The 24008-nt window shown below is 60.4% G+C and overlaps 2 protein-coding genes across 3 annotated transcripts; one reads left to right on the plus strand and one right to left on the minus strand.

Moving 5' to 3' along the window:
- Positions 1-75: 75 nt before the first annotated feature.
- AEBP1 (AE binding protein 1) lies at positions 76-12427 on the plus strand. Its single transcript, XM_059934227.1, has 23 exons — positions 76-178; positions 792-891; positions 1476-2919; positions 4567-4923; positions 5463-5525; positions 5653-5724; positions 5874-6008; positions 6086-6151; positions 6852-6929; positions 7067-7150; positions 7262-7315; positions 7954-8063; positions 8142-8281; positions 8619-8703; positions 8803-8947; positions 9050-9135; positions 9298-9421; positions 9690-9886; positions 9978-10157; positions 10370-10721; positions 10802-10941; positions 11089-11188; positions 11401-12427. Exons 3-23 carry the CDS (start codon positions 2667-2669, stop codon positions 12006-12008), a joined length of 3429 nt encoding a protein of 1142 aa, XP_059790210.1. The 5' UTR covers positions 76-178; positions 792-891; positions 1476-2666; the 3' UTR covers positions 12009-12427.
- POLD2 (DNA polymerase delta 2, accessory subunit) lies at positions 12392-20131 on the minus strand. 2 transcript variants are annotated; one of them, XM_059934228.1, is made up of 11 exons: positions 20030-20131; positions 18498-18771; positions 15686-15807; positions 15373-15496; positions 14971-15085; positions 14608-14806; positions 14237-14317; positions 13942-14099; positions 13611-13738; positions 13010-13111; positions 12392-12657 (listed from the first exon to the last, which is right to left on the minus strand). In XM_059934228.1, exons 1-11 carry the CDS (start codon positions 20108-20110, stop codon positions 12497-12499), a joined length of 1545 nt encoding a protein of 514 aa, XP_059790211.1. In that variant the 5' UTR covers positions 20111-20131; the 3' UTR covers positions 12392-12496. The 2 variants fall into 2 exon arrangements, with proteins under 2 accessions (XP_059790211.1, XP_059790212.1); XM_059934229.1 differs by lacking the exon at positions 20030-20131 and adding an exon at positions 18861-18883.
- Between the last annotated feature and the right edge of the window lie 3877 nt (positions 20132-24008).

Here is a 24008-nt window from a genome sequence, read left to right on the forward strand (position 1 = left end):
GTGTGAGCCAGCTGAACTCGGGAGCTGTTCCCAGGGAAGTGACGTTCTATAGCCGCCACCGCCCACCCCCCAGCCTTGGGCCTCCCTATTTGACACACTCAACTGGGGGCAACAGAACAAATTCCAAGACAAAAGTTTCAAGAGCGATGATTCAGAGGCTCGCAGAGGACATTTATGGGTAAGAGCTTTCTTCGTCCAACTGCTGCCAGGACCAGCCTGGGTACACACGGCAGGGCGAGACAGCGCAGGGACAAGGAGGCCCAACTGGGGGGTGGGGGGGTGGGGGGGTCGTGCTCCGAGAGCCCAGGTGGGTCTTGGTCTCCTAAGGGAAGTGACAAGAACTGGGAGCTGCTGGGTTGAGAGTGCGGAAATTGCGCTCGGCACAGCACGTGCAAAGTCCCTGTTTGGTGTGCGGCAGTGAGGCCGCGGGGAGCGGTGAGGTTACTTGCTGTGATCAGATGGCCAGGGGGGCGGAGCTGGGATTTGACTGTAGGGACCAGCTCTTGACATAGTCCCACTGCCTTTCTAAGTACAAACAACTGAGCCAGTGAACAGCGAAGGAAGGGCCTTGAAAGAAAGTGGTGAGAGAAGGCAGAGCCCCCTGGGTCCTGTCCCCAGTCCCGGGCTGAGCCAGCAGCTCCCACGACGCTCCCTGGCTGCTGCTTGTTCATCATCTCAGGCTCTCCCGGGTTTTCCCAACTGGGCCAAACCCTCAGACAACGTTGGCTCAGGGCTGACTGCTGCTAAACTTGACCCATGGGCTCCAGATGTGCTTTTTCTTGCTTCCTCAGCCCATCAAGGAGGAACGTTCTGGGAGCTCTGGCCTTAGGTGTCATGCCCATTTGGGGCCAGCCAACATTTGCCCTTGGGGAAGACTTAAGGAAACACCAGGTACACATGGCATAACTCCCTAAGCCAACACCCATGGCAGACATTACTAATCGAGCCTGGGATCCTCTGACTACCCAATCTACATGCCCCGGTTGCAGCTGGTCCATATGGTAGCTGGAGCTACAGTAAACACAGTTTTAAAAAAACTGGGTTCTGGTAAGAGGAAGGAGAGGAACGTCTGTTTGTCCTGGTTGGGATCTCAGCTGTTTGGAAAGCAGTGTATCCCTAGAGGTGAAGAAATGTTCGTTGCGGGGAAATAGTAAAAGAAACCGTAGGGGAGGGGAACCGACCGCAAACATCTGTGGCTCCTATTTGGGTGGTGAGTGAACTGTTCCTGTGGTAGGTCCCAGCACCCAGGTTCGTTGGGTTGAAGGTACCCATCCTCTCTTGCCAGCTGGCCCATGTCCTCAGGGGTAGTGTCTGATCTCCTATGGCTTTGTGGCCCCTACATCTTCCACGCGGAGCGGGGCTCACACGCACCGCCCCTAAAATGTTCCCTTGATCTGACCTGGCTTCACCTGAGGCTGTACCATCTGCTAGAAGGGGGCCACATAAGCCAGCCGCTGCCTCCCACCTCCGTGCAGGGCTCTTCATCTGGGATCCCTCCCTCTGTTGCTGGGAGTGTGGGGGAGGACAAGAACCCCCAGAGCTTGTATGGAAATTGCTGTGTGAGTGCTGAGTCCCTCCACACCCCTGACAGTCCATTCCTATGAATGACCCATACAGTTTAATACAACTTGAAAGGCATCTCGTCCCTCCCTGCTCCATCTCTGACCCCACCTCCAAACTTGACCTAGTATGTCAGTACCTTGGGAGGGGAGGGGCAATCTTACATGGGGGCTCATACCCCCAGCAGAGCAGTTAGCCTGCCTTGAGGGGCGGTTTTGCACCTGTCCCCCTCACTAGAGAGTGAATTCCCAAAGTGTGGTCCCTCCCAGGGGGACCAGCACAGGGCCCGGCTCTCATGGACCTGGGAGGTTAGCTGGATGTCTGAATGAAGGCTGGTGACAGTTCGCAGAGCTGCCAGGCCAAGGCTCCAGAGAGAGGAAAGGATAGGTGGGGACACTTCTGCGGGTCCCGAGATGGGGAGGGTCCCCGAGGCCTGAGTTCGTGGCTTGGCTCTGCCATCAGGGGTCCCGCTCACCTCCAGCCGGTTCTGGGGCATCTCGCCTCCAGTTCCCGTCCGGCTTGGGGGCGGTGTCGCAGACGGCGCGGGGCAGGGGCGTCGGAGCGCTCCGACCCGCACCCTCTGGACCTCGCATCCCCTCCGACGCTCCCTCCCTGCGGCCTTCCTTCCAAGGCGCGGGCCCCGGCCCGGGACACAGCCCGCAGTTCCCACTCCGGGAAGTGCCAGGCGCGCGCGGCGCCGGGACTGCTCGGCTCCCCCCGCAGCCCCTCCGTCCACGCCCGGCTCCTCCTCCTCTTCCTCCTCCTTCCCCGGGGGTGGGGGGAGCCGGCTCCGGAAGCCCCAGCACCCCCGCCCCGGCCGCCACTGGCGCTTTGGAGAAGGCGGTCCGCGCGCGGGAGCGCGCCACGCGGGACCTGAGCTCCCAGCCGCCGCCACCGCCTCGGAACCCCCAGACCATCCCTGAGCCCACACCGACCCCTGAGCCACTGCCCGTCCCGGAGCCCTCAGCGCCCCACCCCGGAGTCCCCTACCCACCCCGGAGCACCCCCCCCCACCCCTCCCCGGAGCCCCCGCCCGCCCCTCCCCGGAGGGCCCCCCTCCGCCCCTCCCCGGAGGGCCCCCCCCGCCCCCCGTGCGGGCCGCGACCATGGCGGTCCTGCGCGGGGCGCCCTTGCTCGGCTGCCTCCTGGCGCTGCTGGCACTGTGCCCCGGGGGGCGCCCGCAGACTGTGCTGACCGACGACGAGATCGAGGAGTTCCTCGAGGGCTTCCTGTCAGAGCTGGAGTCCGAGCCCCGGGAGGACGACGTGGAGGCCCCACCACCCCCTGAACCCACCCTTCCCGTCCGCAAAGCCCAGACAGGGGGCAAGCCGGGGGTGCGTCCGGGGGTGGCCTCAGAGGGTAAGAGCACCGGGTAGGGGTGGCCCTCGGTGTGATGGGGGGCCTCGGGGAGCCCTGCACCTCAGGCGAGGATGGCGGGCCTCGGTGGTGTCTGGCCGAGGTCCAGCCTGCCCAGCCTGAGGAATGGCTCTGTAAGGCACAAGAGAGCCCAGATATCTGGCGGGACACTGTGCCAGGCAGAGGTCATTGCTGGCTTGGAGCCCTTTGGGTTTGGAGACGCATCCAGCAGGTCCACTGCCCAGTGGAACTGGGTCCTCCCAATCCGTCACGCACAGCCCCAAACCCCCAGAGGGACTAGACATGAACTAACTGGGGACTTTGCTGCCCCCTGCCCAGGTCAGTTTGAACGGGAACGGCCCTGCCGTTCTAATGGGGCCACTCAGTCTGATTGTGGCACACACTGGCCATGCCCACACCACTGCCAGAGTCCCAGCCTCCAGCCTTCCCTGGGAAGGACCCCCAGCACCCTGCTGCCTGGCCTCCTACTCCAGGAGCACAGAGCCGGGGGAGGGCGTTGCAGAAGACCCTCGTCTCCACAAGGCTTCCAGGAGCACTGGGCAGTAGTCCTGGGTTACTGTGAAAATTAAACGAGGTGATGCATCCCCAAAGCATTTAGCCTAGTGCCTCTTATATAATCAGTTGTCAATAAATCTTAGCTGTTTATTGTGACCTTCCGGACGGTGGGCAAGGGTCTTGCTGATCTCTCTCCCAGGAGACTCCAGGGCACCATCCATCATTCCTGAGGTCAGCAGCCCCTCCCCTTCATCCTGCTCTGGATCTTTCCTGGCTCCTCCCTGGGACCCATCTCAGCCTCCCCCGCCATTCCGGTCGAGATTGGTGTCCTGGCCTCTTGCACGCTGCTGTGGCAGCTCTGTTTCTCCTGACTGTCTGCGTTTTGTAGATTTTCCAGTATTTCGGTCATGTGGCCCCCACTCCATTACATTTTCAACAGGATTTGCTCAGGGGCCTGGAGGATTCCTACAGGCAGCCCTAGGTCCTGCCCCTGCTTCCTCCCTCCCCCAGACTCCGAGATGGGCGAGCAGCTGCAGTGCCCACCCATCCCTCTGTCCTCTGTGTGGCCTCAGGACCCCCTATGGTTATGGCTTCCAACCCACCCCAGACTCCTTACCCCTGGATAGGGGATAGCCCATGAGTGTCCCTTTTCTTTGAAGCTTTTCTAGCTTCAGAGAGGCCCCGGGCCCATGCCCTTTACTTTGTGTGGCAGTTGGCAGGGATGAGACTGCCTCCCCCTTAGACGGGGCACTCTCCCCAGGCCTGGATGGCTTAGTCACCTCTCTGCCCCTTCTGTGCCCAGCACAGAATAGTGGGCCCTGACTGGCCAAGGGGCCGTACGGTGAAAGAGTGGATTGTGAGATGCTCCTCTGGAGGTTTCGGTAGATGGGAGGACGAGGGCCTACCCCCTGGGAAGCTGAGCCACCCAGGCCAAGGTGTGGTGGTGACAGAAAGCCACTCCCAGCTCTGCCATGACTGCAAGTGGCTTAACCTCTCAGTTTCCCCCATCTGGGAAATGCAGGACTAACAGCAGCCCCTCTGCCCAGGTTGTAGGCACCCTGCGGGGTGGGGGGGGGCACATGGGGCATAGAGGGGGTTCTTCATTGATTTTACCTGAGTCTGCATCTTGAACAGCACCTCCAGGAAAAGCCAAAGACAAAGGGAAGAAAGGAAAGAAGGACAAAGGCCCCAAGGCGACCAAGCAGCCCCCGGAGGCATCCTCCAGGCCACCCAAGAAGCCCAAGGAGAAGCCGCCCAAGGAGAAGCCACCCAAGGCCACCAAGAAGCCCAAAGAGAAGCCACCCAAGGCCACCAAGAAGCCCAAGGAGAAGCCACCCAAGGCCACCAAGAAACCCAAGGAGAAGCCACCCAAGGCCACCAAGAAGCCTCTGGCTGGGAAGAAGGCCCCCATCCCAACCCCCTCCGAAAGCCCGAAGTGGCCACTGCCCCCACTCACCAGCCCCAGCCTCGAGGAGCTGCCCCAGGAGGGAGGTGTGTGCTGGCTCTTCTGAGACTGTGGGGCTCTGACCTGCTGGGCTGCAGGAAGAGGGGGCTGAGGGCGGGTCCCTGAGGCCCTGCCTCTTGCAGACCCTCAGAGCCCCCAGACCGGGTGGGCGCTGCGGCCTCGTTGTTGTCCCTCCCTCGGTGCCGCCCCTCCCCTGGGGAGGGAGTGCTTGGCAGCCTCGTTGGGGGGGCTTGCCCTCCACCGTCCTGGGATCTGTCCCCTGGGCCCCATCCAGAGCCACCTGCCCACAGTGTCGCTGGGCTCCAAGCCTGCAGGTTGCCCGCCTGCTGGGGCAGCTTTGCGGCAGGTCCTCCCAGACAGCAGGGCCCGGGCTCCCCAGAAAGCCGCCCAGCTCTCTGGCCCCCTGGGAGCGCCAGCAGGGTGCTGAGGGCTGAAGCAGCCCAGGCCTCCCGGGAGTGAGCTGTTCAGGGGGCGTCGGCAGGGCCCAGGTCTCGTGGAGGCTCGCTGTGCAGCCCATGGTCAGGGCAGGCCTCCCGTCCACCTGCTCCTGGGGTTTGTGTTGCAGACGGGCCCCTCCCAGACCCCTGGCAGGGTCCAGCAGGAGAGACCGACGTGGAGCGCCAGCCTGGTGAGTGGGCGCCAGCCACCTGGCCTCAGGGTACCAACCGCCCTGGCTTGCTGGGTTTGCAGGGTGGGCCTGGGTGGCGGCGGCGGGGAGCATCTTCAATGAGGCGGCCACAAGCGCTTTCCCTCAGAGCCGGAGGAGGAGACGGAGCAGCCCACGCTGGACTACAACGACCAGATAGAGCGGGAGGACTACGAGGACTGTGAGTAGGGCCCTGCCCTCGGGGAGGCCGCGCTGGCCCCGCCTCCCCACCTGGGCCCCGCCCCTGGCCCCGCCTCCCCACCTGGACTCCTCCCCTGGCCCCACCCTCCCTGGCCTCGGCCCGGCTCAGAGCGCCCCCCTCTCCCCCAGTTGAGTACATCCGGCGCCAGAAGCAGCCCAGGCCGCCCCCCAGCAGGAGAAGGCCGGAAAAGCTCTGGCCTGAGCGCCCTGAGGAGAAGGCTGAGCCGCCCGGGCCGGGGTTCGAGGCCCCGGAGGAGAGGATCGGTAGGATGCGGGCAGACTTGGGGGGCGGGGTGCCAGGCGAGGGGGCTCTGGCTCACCCCTGCCTCCCACCTCCACAGAGCCGCCTCCGAAGCCGCTGCCACCCAACTATGGGGAAGGCTACGTGATCCCCGACTACGACGACAGTGAGTGCCTAGGGCCCCTGCCCTCTGCATTCCAAGGTCGGGCTGCCTGTACCTCCAGCTTGGTGGCAGTTACCTGGCCGCCCTCATCTGATTTCCCCCCTCAGGCTGGGTCTTCCTGGCTCCCGACTTCGCTCTTCCCCCCCATTGCCCTCTCTTCTGGCCTCTTCTTCCTGAGCCCCAGTGGGCTTCACTTTCGGGCCCTCCTGAGCTCCGGTCCTGGCCACCTCTCGCCCCTCGCCCCTCGGGACTCCCATGCCGCCTTCCTCTCCCTCCTGCTCCCGGTCCCTTTGGACCCCATTCCCCTCCTCCTGGCCTCGGTGCCCATCAACCCCTTGGCCCCAGCTCAGCCCTCCAGACCCCCGTTCCTGCCACAGGTGCCAGTCGTCCTTCAGGGCATGTCCGATGTCCATGCCCCACTCCCTGCCCAGCCTTTCCCCACCTTTCTCCGGGCCGCGCCCTGTTGGGGGGCCAGGCTGGTGACTTCCCCGGGGTCTCGCTCACCCCACCTGTGCCCAAGCAGCCTCCCCCTCCAGCAGGACCCTCCCTCCTCGTCTCAGCCCATCTGGACTCTTTAAGGCCCACCCTGATCTCACCTCCTCTCCTTGCGCGCCCCGTGCGCGGTCTGGCCCACGGGGCTCCTGTGGACCTAGGAGCCCCGGCTTGTGGTGGGCCATCTCATCAGGGCTCTCCCTCCCCACAGTGGACTATTACTTCCGGCCTCCCAGGCCCCAGAAGCCTGACCCTGGCCTGGAAACAGATGAGGAGAAGGAGGAGCTGAGTGAGTGGAACCGGGGAGCTGGCCCCCACCCCCGGCCCAGCCCCCCGGGCAGGCCTGACCCCCTCCCCACCTGACCCCTGAAGCCCCCCTTAGCCCGGGGCTGAGCCGACAGGCCCTTCCCACCTTCCACCCTCCAGAGAAACCCAAAAAGGAGGGCAGCAGGCCCAAGGAGGAGGAGACGGATGACAAGTGGACTGTGGAGAAGGGCAAGGACCACAGAGGTGTGTCTCTGGGGGCTGGGCCCGCACAACCTGGATCCCCGTGAGAGGTCAGCCAGGCCCCCGGCTGCTCTGGGGCCCTCAGCACCTCCTCCCTGCCTTTTTTGCCCCCAGGGCCCCAGAAGGGTGAGGAGCTGGAGGAGGAGTGGGCTCCCGCAGAGAAAATCAGTGAGGCACTGGGGGTATGGGGACTGGGGGGCTTGGGGCAGCGGGACAGGTGTGGGGGGCTGGGAGTGGGCGTAAGGGCTGCGAGCGGCGGGGGTGCCGTGGGCGTGTATGGAGGCTGTAGGGCGGGTGTGACGGCTCTGGGGCCGTGCCAGGGCCGCAAGGTGACGGTGATGGGGCACGTGACCCACCTAAGGCCACACATTGGTCCCAAACGCGGATTTCCTGTTGGCACTCCAGGCCTCCAGAGCCCCTTCCTGCTCTTAAAGCCCTGTGACGCGAAAGGGAGAGGCCCTGGAGTGTCTCTGTCCTGGGCCTGACCCCAGGGGACAGAGCTCGGGGCACAAGGCAGGTGTGCAGATGGCCCCGATGCAGACAATGCCTGGGACTGGCCAGGCCCTGGGGTGGCTGTCCCTGTGATTTCATGTGAGCCCCACGGCCCCTTGGAGCCTGGCATCATCAGCCCATTCTCCAGAGGGGGAAGCTGAGGCTCAGGGTGGGGAAGCACAGGCTGGGGCACAGCTGCCCTGACTGGTGCCCCCTGATGTGAGGGGAAGTGGGCGCTGGGCTCCTCCGTTCTGAGTTCGGTGGAGGGAGGGACGGAGCCAGGGGGCCACCAGCCTGGGGTGCCATATCCCCAGAGTGCCCCCCCATCGGGATGGAGTCGCACCGCATCGAGGACAACCAGATCCGGGCCTCCTCCATGCTGCGCCACGGCCTGGGGGCACAGCGTGGCCGGCTCAACATGCAGGTGGGTGTCGGGACGGGCCCATCTCCCAGCTGGGTAGGGGTTCCCTGCCTGCTCAGCCCCCCCTGCTGTCCCCGACAGGCCGGCGACACTGAGGACGACTACTACGACGGGGCGTGGTGTGCCGAGGACGACTCTCAGACCCAGTGGATCGAGGTGGACACCAGAAGGACCACCAAGTTCACGGGCGTCATCACCCAGGGCCGCGACTCCAGCATCCAGTAAGTCCGCCAGGCTCACAGGCACTTGGTGGAGGCAGGTGGCTCCAGGCACAGCTCTGAGTCCCGTTCAGAACCTTCCAGTGGGCCCTCCAGGGTCCCCCCCCCCCACCACCCGCCACTCCTCGGTTATGGCCGGTCGGTTCCCTGGGTCCAGATAAGCAAACCAATCGCCCACAGCCACGCAGTGGGCATAGCAGCCTCTCCCGACATGCGGGCCAACGCCATACACCTGCTAGCTCTTAGGTTCTTGGGCCCAGAAGAGGGGGCTCAGGCCGCCTGAGGGCCTGGACCTGGGGCGGGGAGAGCAGCCTTACCCTGACCACCATCTGCTCCCCAGTGACGACTTCGTGACCTCCTTCTTCGTGGGCTTCAGCAATGACAGCCAGACATGGGTGATGTACACCAACGGCTACGAGGAAATGGTGGGCACCTGAGCCCTCGGCTCTATATGTCCCTCGTCTGAACCACAGGTGGGCTCCCGGCTGGGGTTGGGGGCTGCTCTGAGGCCTGCCTCTTCCCAGACCTTCCATGGGAACGTGGACAAGGACACACCCGTGCTCAGCGAGCTCCCAGAGCCGGTGGTGGCCCGTTTCATCCGCATCTACCCACTCACCTGGAACGGCAGCCTATGCATGCGCCTGGAGGTGCTGGGGTGCCCCGTGTCCCGTGAGTGCAAGGGGCTGGCAGGGGCATGGATGGGCAGCTGGGGCAACCCACGGTGGGCTGGCAGGTGGCCAGCTCAAGGCCCTGCTTGCCCACCCTCTGCAGCTGTCCACAGCTACTACGCACAGAACGAGGTGGTGACCACCGACGACCTGGACTTCCGGCACCACAGCTACAAGGACATGCGCCAGGTTGGGGTGTTTGTCCTGAGCCCAGGGACTGGGCTCAGGGCTAACAGGGGAGCCTCCCCATAGAGCAGACCCAGGCCGTGGGAGAGGTGTGGTCACTGAGGGTGGGCTGGGGGTGGCGGGAGTAGGTGGGCTGCGTAACTCTGTGTCTTCTCTGGCACCCAGCTGATGAAGGTGGTGAACGAGCAGTGCCCCACTATCACCCGCACATACAGCCTAGGGAAGAGCTCGCGTGGGCTCAAGATCTACGCCATGGAGATCTCGGACAACCCCGGGGATCACGAGTTGGGTGAGGGCCCCGACAACTCCCTGGAGGCCTGGCCCTCCCCACGACCAACAGATTATAGAGGCAAGGCCCTGGCACTGCAGCTGGGTCTGCGCCGTTGATGTTTCCAGCTCACCACCTCCCACCTGTCTTTGGAGCCCCTTGCTGGGCCCTACAGTCCTCAGCCATCCTCACCCACCCTGGGGATGAGGCCGGTTTGGGTCCTTCCTCAGATCCCCTGGGCCTCAGGCCTCGGGAGGCTGGTTGGTTGCTGAGGCTCCTGCCCTTGCAGGGGAGCCTGAGTTCCGCTACACAGCTGGTATCCATGGCAACGAGGTGCTAGGCCGAGAGTTGCTGCTGCTACTAATGCAGTACCTGTGCCGCGAGTACCGAGACGGGAACCCGCGCGTGCGCAGCCTGGTGCATGACACGCGCATCCACCTGGTGCCCTCGCTGAACCCTGACGGCTACGAGGTGGCAGCGCAGATGGTGGGTGGAGGGAAGGGGGTCAGGGCGGGGCCAGGGTGGGGCAGGGCTGGGGGGGTGGGCTGCTGATGCTGACCCCCACCGGCTCCCCCAGGGCTCAGAGTTTGGGAACTGGGCGCTGGGACTGTGGACCGAGGAGGGCTTTGACATCTATGAGGACTTCCCGGATCTCAACTCTGTGCTCTGGGGAGCTGAGGAGAGGAAATGGGTCCCCTACCGGGTCCCCAACAACAACCTGCCCATCCCTGAACGCTACCTGTCTCCAGACGCCACGGTGAGGCTGCAGCCTGGCCAGCAGGGCCTGCGGGAGCAGCCCAGACCCTGGGGTCCTGGAGCTCGGGACCTGGGGGTGGGCTGTGGGTTACCCAGCCCGGGCGCTGAGACTGCAGGGCCTTGGAGGGACTGAGGGGGCGTGAGTACCAGTATGGGGTCTACATGGAGGGTGATGGAGGCTGTGGCCCACACCTCACATACTGGCCACCCTAGGTGTCCACGGAGGTCCGGGCCATCATTGCCTGGATGGAGAAGAACCCCTTCGTGCTGGGAGCGAACCTGAACGGCGGTGAGCGGCTCGTGTCCTACCCCTATGACATGGCCCGCACGCCCAGCCAGGAGCAGCTGCTGGCCGCGGCCATGGCAGCCGCCCGGGGAGAGGACGAGGAAGAGGCATCTGAGGCCCAAGAGACCCCAGACCATGCCATCTTCCGCTGGCTGGCCATCTCCTTCGCCTCTACCCACCTCACCATGACCGAGCCCTACCGGGGAGGGTGCCAAGCACAGGACTACACTGGCGGCATGGGCATCGTCAACGGGGCCAAGTGGAAACCCCGCTCTGGGAGTGAGTCAGCCTGGGAGGTTCGGCGGTGGGGCATCTGGTGTGGGCAGGGGTGACTGCGGCTCTGTGTCTGCCCTGCCCAGCTGTCAACGACTTCAGTTACCTGCACACCAACTGCCTGGAGCTCTCCATCTACCTGGGCTGCGACAAGTTCCCGCACGAGAGTGAGCTGCCCCGAGAGTGGGAGAACAACAAGGAAGCTCTGCTCACCTTCATGGAGCAGGTGTGGGGGCTGCCGGGGGGCAGGTGGAGGAGCGGGGCAGCATTTGGGGAGAGGGTGGTGAAGGGCGAGGGGACCCCGTGCACGGGGCCGGGCAGCAGCAGGCCCAGTGGGCTCTCCGTGTGGACACCCGGCCGGCCTCCCCTGCAGGTTCACCGCGGCATCAAGGGGGTTGTGACGGACGAGCAGGGCATCCCTATCGCCAACGCCACCATCTCCGTGAGCGGCATTAACCATGGAGTGAAGACAGGTACACAAGTGCATACCTCTACGCCGCTCCGCTTCCCGAGGTGGGGCACTGAATCTGTACGTGCCGTTGGCAAGGCAAGCCTGGCCTGCCCAGCACGTCCCTGCTCCTCTGGAGCCCCCCAGACAGAGGGAGGGGTAGGGGGATCTCGGACAGGAGGACTGGAGCCTGGGAGGGGGTACTCCTAGGCAGCCGAACCCGTCCTCCCTCTGCAGCAAGTGGTGGCGATTACTGGCGCATCCTGAACCCCGGGGAGTACCGCGTGACGGCCCACGCGGAGGGCTACACCCCGAGCTCCAAGACCTGCAACGTGGATTACGACATCGGGGCCACCCAGTGCAACTTCATCTTGGCTCGCTCCAACTGGAAGCGCATCCGGGAGATCATGGCCATGAACGGGAACCGGCCCATCCCGCGCATCGACCCGTCGCGCCCCATGACCCCCCAGCAGCGGCGCATGCAACGCCGCCGCCTGCAGTACCGGCTGCGCATGCGCGAACAGATGCGACTCCGGCGCCTGAACGCCACCACCAGCCCCTCCACCGTCCCCACGTCGCCCCCCACCCCCCCGACACTGCTCCCCACCCCCTCCTTCGCCCCCTCCGCCGCCCCGAGTTCTACCCTGGGGCCCTGGCACTTTCCACCCGAGACCACAGCTGACTGGGAGGAGTCAGAGACCGAGACCTACACGGAGGTGGTGACGGAGTTTGGGACAGAGCTGGAGCCCGAGGAGGGGGAGGAGGAGGAGAGAGAGATGGTCACGGGCCAGGAGATCCCCTTCACCACAGTTGAGACCTACACAGTGAACTTTGGGGACTTCTGAGAACAGGTCTGCCAACGCGCGAGCTTGCACCAGTAGTCACATTGCCTTGGCCTGCTCAGCGGCCATCAGCAAACAGAAAGACCCCCGGTGTGGACCCTGCCAGGAGGGGGCATGAATGTGATGGAGACCTAGGAGCCAGGGTCTGTGTCAGGCGTCTGCTCCACCTGCCGCTCTGCTGCAGGGCCGGGGTGGGGCAGCTTGAGCGAGTCCAGGGGAGGGGGGGCAGACGTCTCAACTATCTGCTCAGGCCACACCAATAAACCAAGCTCACGGCAGATGTGTCACTGACCGCTTGCCATCCTGACCAGCTGGGAGAGGGGAGGAGGAGGGAGGCTCCCTCCACAGGAGTGCCCTGGCCCACCACCAGCTCTGCCCAGCTCAACACCAGTAAACACTCACGGTTTATTTACAAAGCAAAAGCTGCCATGGTGCTGACGCCACGGGGAAGGAATAGCCGGGGCCTCTCTGGACAAGGCCGCCTTTGTGAGTCAGGGGCCCAGATCCAGGCCTCCCAGGTCCTCCTCCTCTGCCCCGAAGCCTGAGAAGCTGATGGGCTGGCATGCCAGGCTGCGCAGGTTCACAAGGCAGGCGGTCTGTGTGGCACTGAAGTCCGGAACAGCCACCAGCAACACTGTCTGGTCCTCGGGGCCTGCAAAGCAGCCACGTGGGAGCGCACCTTAGGTTCTGGGTGAGGCCTGTCTCAAAGGGAAGTCACCAGAAGTAAACAGGAGCGCCCCCATCAGCACCATGGGAGCGTGGACCACAGAGGCTCCTTGAGACCAGAAACGAAAAGGGCCAAGGACACCTTAAAGGTCCAAGGCTAAAGCCACACTGACCAGAATGAGCTCTGGTGGGGACAGTTTCAGTCCCTGCAGAGCCTGGGCTGTCCACCCGTGGGCGCCTGGACACTCCAACACAGGCTTTCTCTGAGCCTTGGCCCCAGCTGAGAGCGTGTCACTCGCGTCAGCCCAGGCCTGGGACCCCCAGCAGACAAAACTTACCTCGGATGATTTTGGAGCCAAAGCTGAGGGTGTTGCCACAAAAGTAGACATGAGGGCACTCCAGAAAGATGAACGGGTCGGTTTTATAGAAAGGGTAACAACCTGGAGAAAGAGGACCTACAGCTGAGAGTGGGGCTTCTCAGCCTCAGCACGGGGGACACCTACACATTTGGGGTAGGGCTGTCCCGTGTAGGATGTGGGGTGCCATCTCACACACGTGACCCTGTAGCAGCCCTGCAGCTGTCACAACAAAAACATCTCCAGACATTGCCACGTGGCCCCAGAGGCAGGGCAGTGTGCTCTGCTGCTGCCGCCTTCGCCCTTCTGGATGGGCACCGGGGCAGGGTGCAGTGCTCTGACCGGCCCTAGCTCCCAATATGCTCCCATGGCCTTCCGCCCTAAGCAGGGCCTTGGCCACGAACAGACGTAAGATTCCAGAGTAGCTCCCAAAACAAACGTCAAGCTTTGGGGCTTTTCCTTAAGACAGGTCACGGCTAGGCTGCTGGGTGCAAATCCAGGCTGGGAACCCTCCGAGCATGATAGGAGCCCCTTTGGCCTTCCCCGGCCCTTTGCTCCACACCACGTGTCTGAGTCCCAGTACCTAGGGTGTCAGGGGCTGTAGGGCTGATGTGACGGACTTGCAGGGTCCACTCCAGGATCTCCAAGTGGTCCTCCATGCTGCTGTACCGGAAGATGTCACTCACGTTCTGTCCCGACGTCCCCAGGAATCTGCAAGGCAAGGCTCGGCTGACCCCACCCCGGGGGGCCACCGTCTGCACTCCTCCCACGGCTGCCGGCCCAGAGATCACCTGGCACCCTCACAGGGAGTCCCGAGCCCGACTCCAGGTGAGCCCTCCACAGCCCTGGGCCCAACCCTCCCCTCCTGGTGCCACCGAGGCAAAAGGCCAGGGGTCAGCCTGGAGTGTGGCTACCTGACTCCGTCGATGGTGGCCTGGTAGGGGTTGGTGACCAGCTGGAGCGTGGAGTAGGCAGTGGCCAGTGGGAACATGCAGGGGTGCAGGGGCTGCTGGGGGAGCGTGTAGTTTGTTGGGTCAAATTCGCCTGGCATCACATCCACGGGCACGGAGGCCTGGAGGGCACAGGGGCAGGGGAGCTCGCAGGGCCCAGCTCCCTCCATACGCACCCCGCTGGAGCCCACCTTCCAGTGCCCAACTGCAGTGCCAGAGACCCCGATCCCGAGCCCTGGCCTGCCCCCAGCTCACTCACGCTCAGCTGCAGGAGGATCTCGTCCAGCATCTTGACAGCCTCCACGCTGGCTGCCTGGGTCTTCTTGGTTAAGTACTTGGCCTGGGAGTAGAAGCCCATACACAGGCTGTCAGGCCCCAAGGGAGGCTTCGATCAAAGGGATACCCAGTGCCCCCTCCAGGAGGGCTGAGAGCAGAGCAAAGCCCCACCCGCAGGGGGACAGTAAGAGTTCTGGGCCTCAGGCCCCCACCACCGCCCTCAGAAAGCAGGGCCTGAGGACAAGGCCGGGCCCCCAGGCACAGGAGATTCCTGGGTCACTAGACCTGCGAGACCCCGTGCCCGACCCTCCATGGGGAAGAAGGGGCTTGAATGCAGGCAGGGGGGTGCCATACCTTATTGATGGAATCCCTGCTCTGGGTGTTGTGGCTGAGGAGGTTGCCGGCGAGGATGACCCGGGAGACGTGGGCGGCGCTGCACTGCTCCCCTTCATCCCCAAGCTGCCCCGTCACCACGTCCACCAGCAGCTGGGTGCCCAGCAGGCTCTCGCCCCCGCCTCCACCCAGGCCCAGGCCGGACACCAGCAGCACAAACCTGCCGGAGAAGTCGGGGTCTTCCTGGGTGCTGGGAAAGCAGGGGGTCCCCCAGGAGGGCCGTGTGGAGCTCCTGGTGGGGCTCTGTCACCATCACAGGGGAGCAGGGGCCAGCGAATGTGACTCCCCTGGACCACTGGCCAGACCCGGGCCCCTGCTCCTCACCTGTCCGTGTCGAGGGGGCGTGTGGGCTTCTGAGGAGCAAGCCCTGCAAAGCAGTGGTCCTCCACCAGGAACTTCCCGTTGTCTCCTGCAGAGCCCAGCACAGCCAGGACCGTCCCTGGGGAGCAGCAGGGTCAGGCCCAGGAGGGGGGCCCGAGGGGCTACCACCCGCTTCCAGGCACCCAAATGACAAAACCAGCCAGCTCTCCTCTGCTGGTGAATTCTCACTGAGGACTCAGGACTGGGCATCTGCTTCCTGGAGTCAAGTGCCTTCGGGCGGAGGTGGGAAGAACTGACCCCTACCTGGGTCTCACCCACCACCTGAACCCAAACCCACGGCTGAAAGAATAATGCAGGTGCTCGCCAGCACCCAGAGGTGCGGGCCACCCGCTCCCCACTCCCCACCTGTGACCAGCTTTGCCACGTCGATGGTGCCCGCCAGTTTGATACGCTGCAATTCATCTTCCAAGATCAGTTCATCGTCTGCGTGGATGTATTTGCTCCGAGGAGGCTGGGGGAGCAGGTTGTGCTGGAATTCAAAGATGGGAGTGGTCATGGGGCCAGAGCCCACTATGGCTCCGGTGCCACATCAGTGAGATGGCCCTGCAGCCCCCTCCCCCATGGGCAGAGGCCCAGCCCTGATTCCCAGGATCCAAGGCACGTGGCCCCATCAGTGCCCCCGGGGAAGTATTCTGGGGGCAGCCCGTGCGGGCCTCACCTCTTCGCTGACCTCCCGCAGGATGGAGGGCTGGAGCAGCATGGCCTTGAAGAGGGTCCCTACCACACAGCACTTCTCCCCAGGCTGCAGCTCACACAGCTTCTTAACTAGGACTCCGTTGCCTGCGGCATGAGGGGTATGAGCTCAGAGACGAGCCCCCCTCCACCCCCTCACAGCCACGGAGCACTGCGGCCCTGGGGCCCTGGCCTCCACTAGGAGGGAGAGAACGTCAAATGCAAGGACCCCTTAGACCTAAAGGATCACTTGGCCCCAGGGGCACAGAGGGACTCTGAATGTGCCTGGGCTCTGGATGCCAAGTGTCCTCGCAGGAGAGGCAGACATGCAGAGAAGGCGACGTGAAGACGGGGCAGAGACGGGAGGGATGCAGCCGCGGGCCCAGCTGTGCCGGGGCAACCACCAGAAGCTGAAGAGGCAAGGAAGGACGGGAGGGAGCGCGGCACTGCCGACACCTGGCTTTCGGACCCCTGGCCTCCAGAACTGGGAGAGAATCAATTTCTGTTGTTTGAAGGCACTCAGTTTGTGGCTTTGTTGTTTATTTCAATGGCCACGGGAAGCTAATGCAGAGTTTCTTCACTTATACCTAAATTGTAACGCTGATCCTTAGAAAGAGGTATGCCAAGTCTCAGCACAGCCCTGCCCTAACAATATTACAGTTTCCTTTGAGAGTTTGGATTCTTTCATCCGCCCCACAAATGCCTCGTCATCTGAAAACAGACATACCCCAAATTCAAACTTCATATCCCCACCCACCCCATCCTGCTCCCTGTGGAGTCACCAGAGGGCCTGGGATCCCAGAGAACAACACACAGGAAGCATTAGGGACGGGCAGGAAGACAGGCTTGGGAGAGGGGTGGTATGCAGGGGTCACTCGGCTGGGCAGGAGCGAGGAGCCAAGTCCCAGAAGGCCTGAGGGTTTGTTAGTACAGACCCCAAGCCTGGAGAAAACGCTAACAGGAGGTGATGGGATAATGTGGACTCGGGACCAGCCCTTTCCTTAGCCCGGTGACTCCAGCACATGTCCCTCCTGCCCCGGAATAACCAGGAACATCCCACAGATCCACGCCCTAGGGAGCGAAGGGGAGTAATTCAAAATAAGATGAGGGCGCCAGCACTGGATAGAAATGCCAGACGCCAACAGAGACAACAGATGCCAAAGCCACAATGTCCACCAAGCCCTCACTCAGCCCCAGGTGGCCATGCCAAGCCCTGCGCTTGGAATTCTTCCACCCCCGACAACACGCCATTGGAGATATTATTACCCCACCACCTGGCTGAGGAAACTGAGGCACAGAGAGATTAAGGAACATGCCCGAGGCTACCCAGCTGAGATCCAGTGTGCATGTGTGAGCACCAGGTAGAACCACACAGCCCTGTGCTGAGGGCGGGACATCTGTCCATCTGGGCGGAGTGTGGGCGCCAGGCCATGCGCCAGCACCCAGAGTGAACCCGAAGGCCCATCCTTGCCCTCGCTGAGCTTCCGGCGCAGAGGGAGAGGCAAGAGCAGGAAACGCGGGATCTGCCGCTGGGACAAGTGCTGCGAACAGGCAGGAGTGAAGGCAGTAGATGCGGAGAAGGCCCTGCTGGCCCAGGAGGCCTCTCGAAGCACAGGATGTTTAAGTTGAGGTTGTGAAGGAAGCCTGGGGACAGAGTGTGCCGGGGACAGAGCGTGCCAGGCGCAGGGAGAGCCAAAGGTAAGAAAGAGCTTGAGGTGTTCAGGAAACTTGTGAGTGGAGAGGGATGAATTCTGAGATGGACTGAGCTCTGGGGAGGAAGCCTGGCCACGCAGAGAAGCCACGTAGTGAGTGAACGATGCTGCCTACTGTCAATCACCCAGCAAAGGCCCCATTCATCGTGGGCCCCACTCTGTGAACAGAATAAAATGGCTGCTTTCTGTCCCTGGGCAGCTTTGTTAGAAGAGAAACCTGGCGCGGATACGTATATACGTGTAGCTGATTCACTTTGCTGTACAGTAGAAACTAACACAACATTGTAAAGCAACTGTACTCCAACAAAAATTAATTAAAAAAAAAAGAAGAAGAAGAAGAGAAACCTGGTACCACAGCAGATGCTGCTGTAAAGAATCTAAAAGATGACATTGACCTTAGGCTCGAGGAGGGTGTCCTCGAGGACTTCAAGGAAAGTGAGCGAAAGGCATTGGGAGCCAGAGGAAGGAGACCCTTGTTAATGTGGCAGAGAAAAGGTGAATAACACTTTTTGGATAGGCCTGGGAGCCAGTGCTTCCCAAAGCTTTCCCAGTGGTTCCAATGTGCAACCTGGGCTGAGACCCAGCAAGCCTGGTGCTGGGCGGGGGGGCAGGCAATAAAAATGAAAAAGGCACGGTCTCACCCACAAAATTTCAGTTTAAAGACATAACAGATGAATTGAAAACTACGTGGAAAGCCACCCTTTTTGTTTTGGAATTTTGTTTGTTTGTCTGTTTGCACCGTGAGGCACGTGGGATCGCAGTTCCCCAACCAGGGATCGAACCCATGCCCCCTGCATTGGAAGCGAGGAGTCTGAACCACTGGACCACCAGGGAAGTCCCAGAAAGCCACTCTTATAAATAGTAACAATGGGGTGATGGGGCATCACCCAAAAGTTGAAGGTGGTGGGGGTCCTGCTTCATCACGAATAACTTAAAGCAGGAAAGATCACCAAGGAAGAAATGGGGAAAAAAAAGAAAAAGGCCTGCACTGCCTGGGCCACTTGATTAGGAAAGACAGACGACCCTAAGGGTCTGGAGATTCGTGCCCAACAAACCCAGAAGCACTTCCCCAAACTCATTACTTACCCCAGCGCTGCTGGGCCCGGCTCACCAGGAAGGGCCTCATCTGGATGAGGCGGGTGGCATAAATGTGGGCATACTGCCGGCTAAAGCTGCGCTCCCCCAGCCGGAAGGGCTGCGAGGAGTTGGTGTAAGTCACCACGGGCACCCGGGCAAAGGTAGCGTTGCTGGCTGATGGTGGGGACAGCAGAGTGTGGGCCCTCTGGGCAGCCTGCTCAGAAAACATGTCCGCGCTTGATGTGTCCAGACCGCTGTGGCTGGGACAGGGAGGAGGTGGTCCCTGAAAGAACACAAACGCAGTCCTGCAATCCCTGCAACCTCCACTGCACCCACAGGGCACTGAGGGTGGGGGAGACTTGTAGTGCACACCAGACTTCGGCCAGAACGGCACCTGGAACTCGACTGTGTTGGATACCAGTGTCTCACCCTGTAACCTGCAAAAAGGGAGATGAGGAAAGCTAGGAAATGCTTCTCCCACCTGGAGCTCTCCAAACCCATCTCAAGTGTCCACTGCCTGCTCCACACCTCAACCTGGACAATTATCAAAGGTCTCAAATTCCATGCCCCACATGGAATTCCTCATCTGCCTCCATCCAGCTCCCTGGCACCTGCCCCATCTCAAGGCATGAGGCCAGCCTTATTATTACACAAGCCTACCATAAAATAATTAGCCTATGATTAAAAATATAAATAAAACAAAACATAAATCAGTCACTTCTCTGCTCGAAACGCTCCAAAGGTTCCCCATTTCACGGAATAAAACCCCAAGTCCCTACAGTGGCCTATGAGATCTGTCCCACTGGTCCTGCCCTCCTGTCCCCCCCACCAGGAGACCTGCTCTTCTCCCTCAGGTCCCTCAAGTCTGCTCAAACCTCACCTTCTCCACCTGCAACCCTCCCCCGGCACTTCTTCTCCTCCAGTGTTTATTGTTTTCCATGGCATTTACCTTCCAACAAACAATACATTTTAAGTTTATTGACTGCCTCCTCTGACTAGAATAAAAGCTCCAGGAGAGCAGAGGTATCAGCACCTGAGCCCACTTTCCAGAAGCAGCCCGGAGCCCCACTGAGACGTACTGTAGACGTCAGATCCACAGCAGGTTCCAAGATCAGTGCGTGGAGCAGCTCAGTCATTTCTTTACATGCGTACAGGGACGATAATAGTTTGCATGGGATGGGTTAAAAAAGACGTGGCACTAAAACCGATTTCTTCCTCCCGCCTTTTTAGCACAGCTATTAGGTGGCTTGAATTCTGTCCCTATAGAACAGCTCTGGGCTGGGACGGTATCTGAATCAACTTTCTGCCCCAAAGTGCAGAGCGGGGGCAGCGCTCTGGCCGCAGTCTCGAAGGAGTCCCGTGGCCTGAATCCCCAGGCCACGGCCCCGGCCCGCACCCTGGGGCCGTCTTGGGGGATACAGCAGAGAGCCTGCTCAGACCTCCCTCACGAGATGCCTCTTAACCCGCCGCCACGCGAGGACACCCAAAGAGCCAGCCCCCCAAAGCATCCACGCGGCCCGGGGAAGCGACACCCCACTCACCTCGCCGCACGCCGCGTCCCCGCCCACAGCCGCGCGCCATCTCCCGCCAATCCGCGCGCCTTGCCCCGCCCACAGAGGCATCCCGCCAGTCACCGCGTGTTCCACCATGCTCATCATCGCGGGGACCGCCCGCCGCCGCGCGCCGCCTCCCGCCACTCCGCGAGCTTCGCCCCTCCCATGCTGCATCCCGCCAATGACAGCGCGCTCCACATGCTAATCACCCCCCCCGGGCGCGCCCACAGCCGCGCCCCGCCCCGTTCATTGACGCGCGCCCCGCCCCTGAGCTCTGCGCGTGCGCGGGGTCACGCCCCCGATTCCAAGGGAAACGCGGGGCGGGGTTGCAGTTTAGGGACTGGTGTGCACGCGTGTGCGCCGTGACGCCCCGACCCGGCCTTTCCCGGAGGCCTGTCCCTGAGGTCGCTGCGCCTTCCCGAGAGTTGGCGCCCCTTGCACCACCCCAGGACCCCGCTGGGTGCCCGCCTCTGCGGTGGACGGTGGGAGGGCTGAGGACGATGGTTGCACCGCCCAAGGGGAGCGGTTACTCTGCCGCAGGTCCGAGGACAGGGCCGGGCACTGGGATCCAGGACAGCGGGGGAGGGCTTAGAGTTAGGGTCAGGGAAGCAGACTGGCTGTCTGAGGCCCTCCGCACGGGGCCAACAGCCTTGCCAGCCTGCACCCAACACTCCCTGGTCTCTGTTGTCCTCACTGCCTCTCGTCATCCACACTCCTCCCTACCCACCAAGGATTTCTCGTGCCGTCCCGCACTTCGTGGGGGCTCTTTTCCACATCTCCACCAATCCACATCGCTTGGAATTCCTAAGCGAGCCCTAGTGGCCCTTCCCCATGACGCTTCCTCTCCACTCCCACCAGCGCCGGGATTCAGTCTCTTTAGCACATGCTGTTCTGCTGGTTCACTCTGCATCTGTTTCCCAAGTCCCAGTCTTGTCTCCGCAACAAAGTAGATAATAGTTATGGATAACACATAAAAGCCCTTGCTATGGACCTGACACTGTTCTAAATTCTTGACACATACAAATTCAGCTAATCCTCCAATAACCCTTTGAAGATGAGGAAACTGAGGCACTGAGAGGTCACACGGCTAGTGAGTAACAACTAGGATTCACTCTGAGGCAGCGTGACTCAGCCCTGACATTTATGTGTGCTGGCCCTCTGCATATGCAGGTCAGCTGAACTGCCCATCTAATTACCCATTACTTCACTTTTGTCCCTGCCGTTCAGACATTTGTCAAACATCCAATTGGACTGGATTGGATAAGTCTGCCCTCAGAGGATGTGCGGGAAGCTAGTCTAGTTCCCTTACCACAGTGCCTGGCACATGGAGACTCCCAGTTCAGCCTGTATTTGTTGAATGAATAGATGAGCACTTTTCGGGGGGCGGGCGGGGCATGTAATGTGCGAAGTGTCTCAAGAGCATTATCTTATTGAGTCTTACCATAGCCCTGTGAGGCAGGTACTATGATCTCCGTTTTACAGAAAGATTTATAGTTGCACAGGGTCACATAGCCAGGGAGCCGGGGGCTGGAATTGGAACCCACCTGCCTGATACTCCTACTCAGACATGAAGCTGGGCAGCCTCTCCGCTGAGGTCGGCTACTGGCAGGCCTGTGTCAGGCACGCACTTGGGGCAGGTGAGGGGGTGTGGGACAGACCCAGAGGCTACAGTCATAGTAGGAATGATGGTGGCTGGGAAAGGGGGGGCTGTGGCCAAGTGGGTGTGCTTCCATGGGCGGGACATCCTTCCCTAACTCTCTTCCCCTGGCTGTCTGCAAGGATGGAAAGGCTTAAGTGTTGACTTTCCCAGCCTCCCTGGCAGCCAAGGGTGATGATGAGATCAGGTCTGGCAGAGACGTAGGGGAAGTCTGGCAGGGATGGGGGCGGGGTGGGGGGGAAGGTTGGGTTTCTGAGAAATCCGGTTTTGTGATAAGAAGGAGGGGCACAGCCTACTGCCTTTCCCCGTTCTTTCTGTAGCGAATACAGTGCCTGGTAGTGTCCGGCAAAGATGCCAACCCGGATACCACTTAGCTACTGAACTAGGACCAGCAATTGCTAACTTCTTATTTTATTTTAGAAAAGGAACCCCTAATTTGTTTTCCCCACTTTGGATTTTCTGAACATGAAATGAAACATGTTTTTTTGTTTGTTTGTTTGTTCTTTGGCAGTACTGTGTGGCATGTGGGATCCTAGTTCCCCATCCGGGGATCAAACCCGCAGCCCCTGCATTGGAAGCACAGAGTCCTGACCACTGGGCCACCAGGGAAGTTGCCCAAACATGTTCTTAAGTTAAGTATGTAGGTATATAAAAGAGCAGAGGGGTCCCAAAAGGCTGAAGTGGTGTCTTTGGGATTGGGCCCCTCAAATAAGTACTAGTTTCCATTGAAAATAAGGGCTGGGTGGAATGGCATTACAGGGAGAGGGCCTTCTATGATGCTCACTAATGTGTTTTTATTTAAAAAATTTTTTTAATTGTGGTAAAATATATATAACGTAAGATTGACCATTTTAACCATTATAAAGTGTACAGTTCATTGGCATTAAGTATATTCACATTGCTGTACAACCATCACCACTGTCCATCTCCAGATGTTTTTCATGATCCCCAACTGAATCTGTGTATCCACTAAACGATAACTCTCCATTCCCCCTACCCTAGCCCCTGTTAACCTCTAATCTACTTTATGTCTCTGTGGATTTGCCTATTCTAGGTATCTCATATAAATGGAATTATACAATATCTGTCCTTTTGTATCTGGCTTATTTCCATTAAAATATCTTCAATGTACATCCATGTTGCAGAATGTATCAGAATTTCATCCCTTTTTATGGACAAACAATAATTCAGTGTATGTATAGAACACATTTTGTTTATTCGTCCATTGATGGACCCTGATTTGGGTTGTTTTCATCTTTTGGCTATTGTGAACCATGCTGCTGAGAATGTGGGTGGACAAGTATCTGTCTGAGGCCCTGCTTTCAATTCTTTTTGCTATATACCCAGAAATAGAATTGCTGGATTAAATGGTATTTCTATGTTTAATTTTTTGAGGAACCATCATTCTGTTTTCCACAGCAGCTGTACCATTTTACATTCCCACTAAGAATGCACAAGAGTTCCAATTTCTCCACATACTCACCAACGCTTGTTTTCTGGGGTGTTTTTTTAAAATATACATTTATTTATTTTATTTATTTATTTTTGGCTTCATTGGGTCTTCGCTGCTGCGCACAGGCTTTCTATAGTTGCGGTGAGCGGGGGCTACTCTTCATTGTGGTGCACGGGCTTCTCATTGTGGTGGCTTCTCTTGTTGCATAGCACAGGCTCTAGGCATGCGGGCTTCAGTAGTTGTGGCTCATGGGCTCTAGAGCGCAGGCTCAGTAGTTGTGGCGCACAGGCTCAGTTGCTCCACGGCATGTGGGATCCTCCCAGACCAGGGCTCGAACCCGTGTCCCTCGTATTGGCAGGCAGATTCCCAACCACTGCACCACCAGGGAAGCCCTTTGGGGGTTTTTTGATAGAAGCCGTCCTGATGGATGTGACATGGTATCTCCTTGTGGTTTTGTTTTTCTGTTGTTTTTTTTTTTTTTAATGATGCTGAAAGCTTGATGGTATTCACATTGCTTAATCTGTGTCATGCTTTATTTATTTATCTATTTATTCATGGCTGTGTTGGGTCTTCGTCTCCGTGCGAGGACTTTCTCTAGTTGTGGCAAGCGGGGACCACTCTTCATCGTGGTGCGCGGGCCTCTCACTATCGCGGCCTCTCTTGTTGCGAAGCACAGGCTCCAGAAGTGCAGGCTCAGTAATTGTGGCTCACGGGCCCAGCCGCTCCGCGGCATGTGGGATCCTCCCAGACCAGGGCTCGAACCCGTGTCCCCTGCATTGGCAGGCAGACTCTCAACCACTGCGCCACCAGGGAAGCCCCTCTCCTTGTGGTTTTGATTTGCATTTACCTGTTGATTA

Source organism: Balaenoptera ricei, chromosome 9 (genome assembly GCF_028023285.1).
Source record: "Balaenoptera ricei isolate mBalRic1 chromosome 9, mBalRic1.hap2, whole genome shotgun sequence".
NCBI lineage: Eukaryota > Metazoa > Chordata > Mammalia > Artiodactyla > Balaenopteridae > Balaenoptera > Balaenoptera ricei.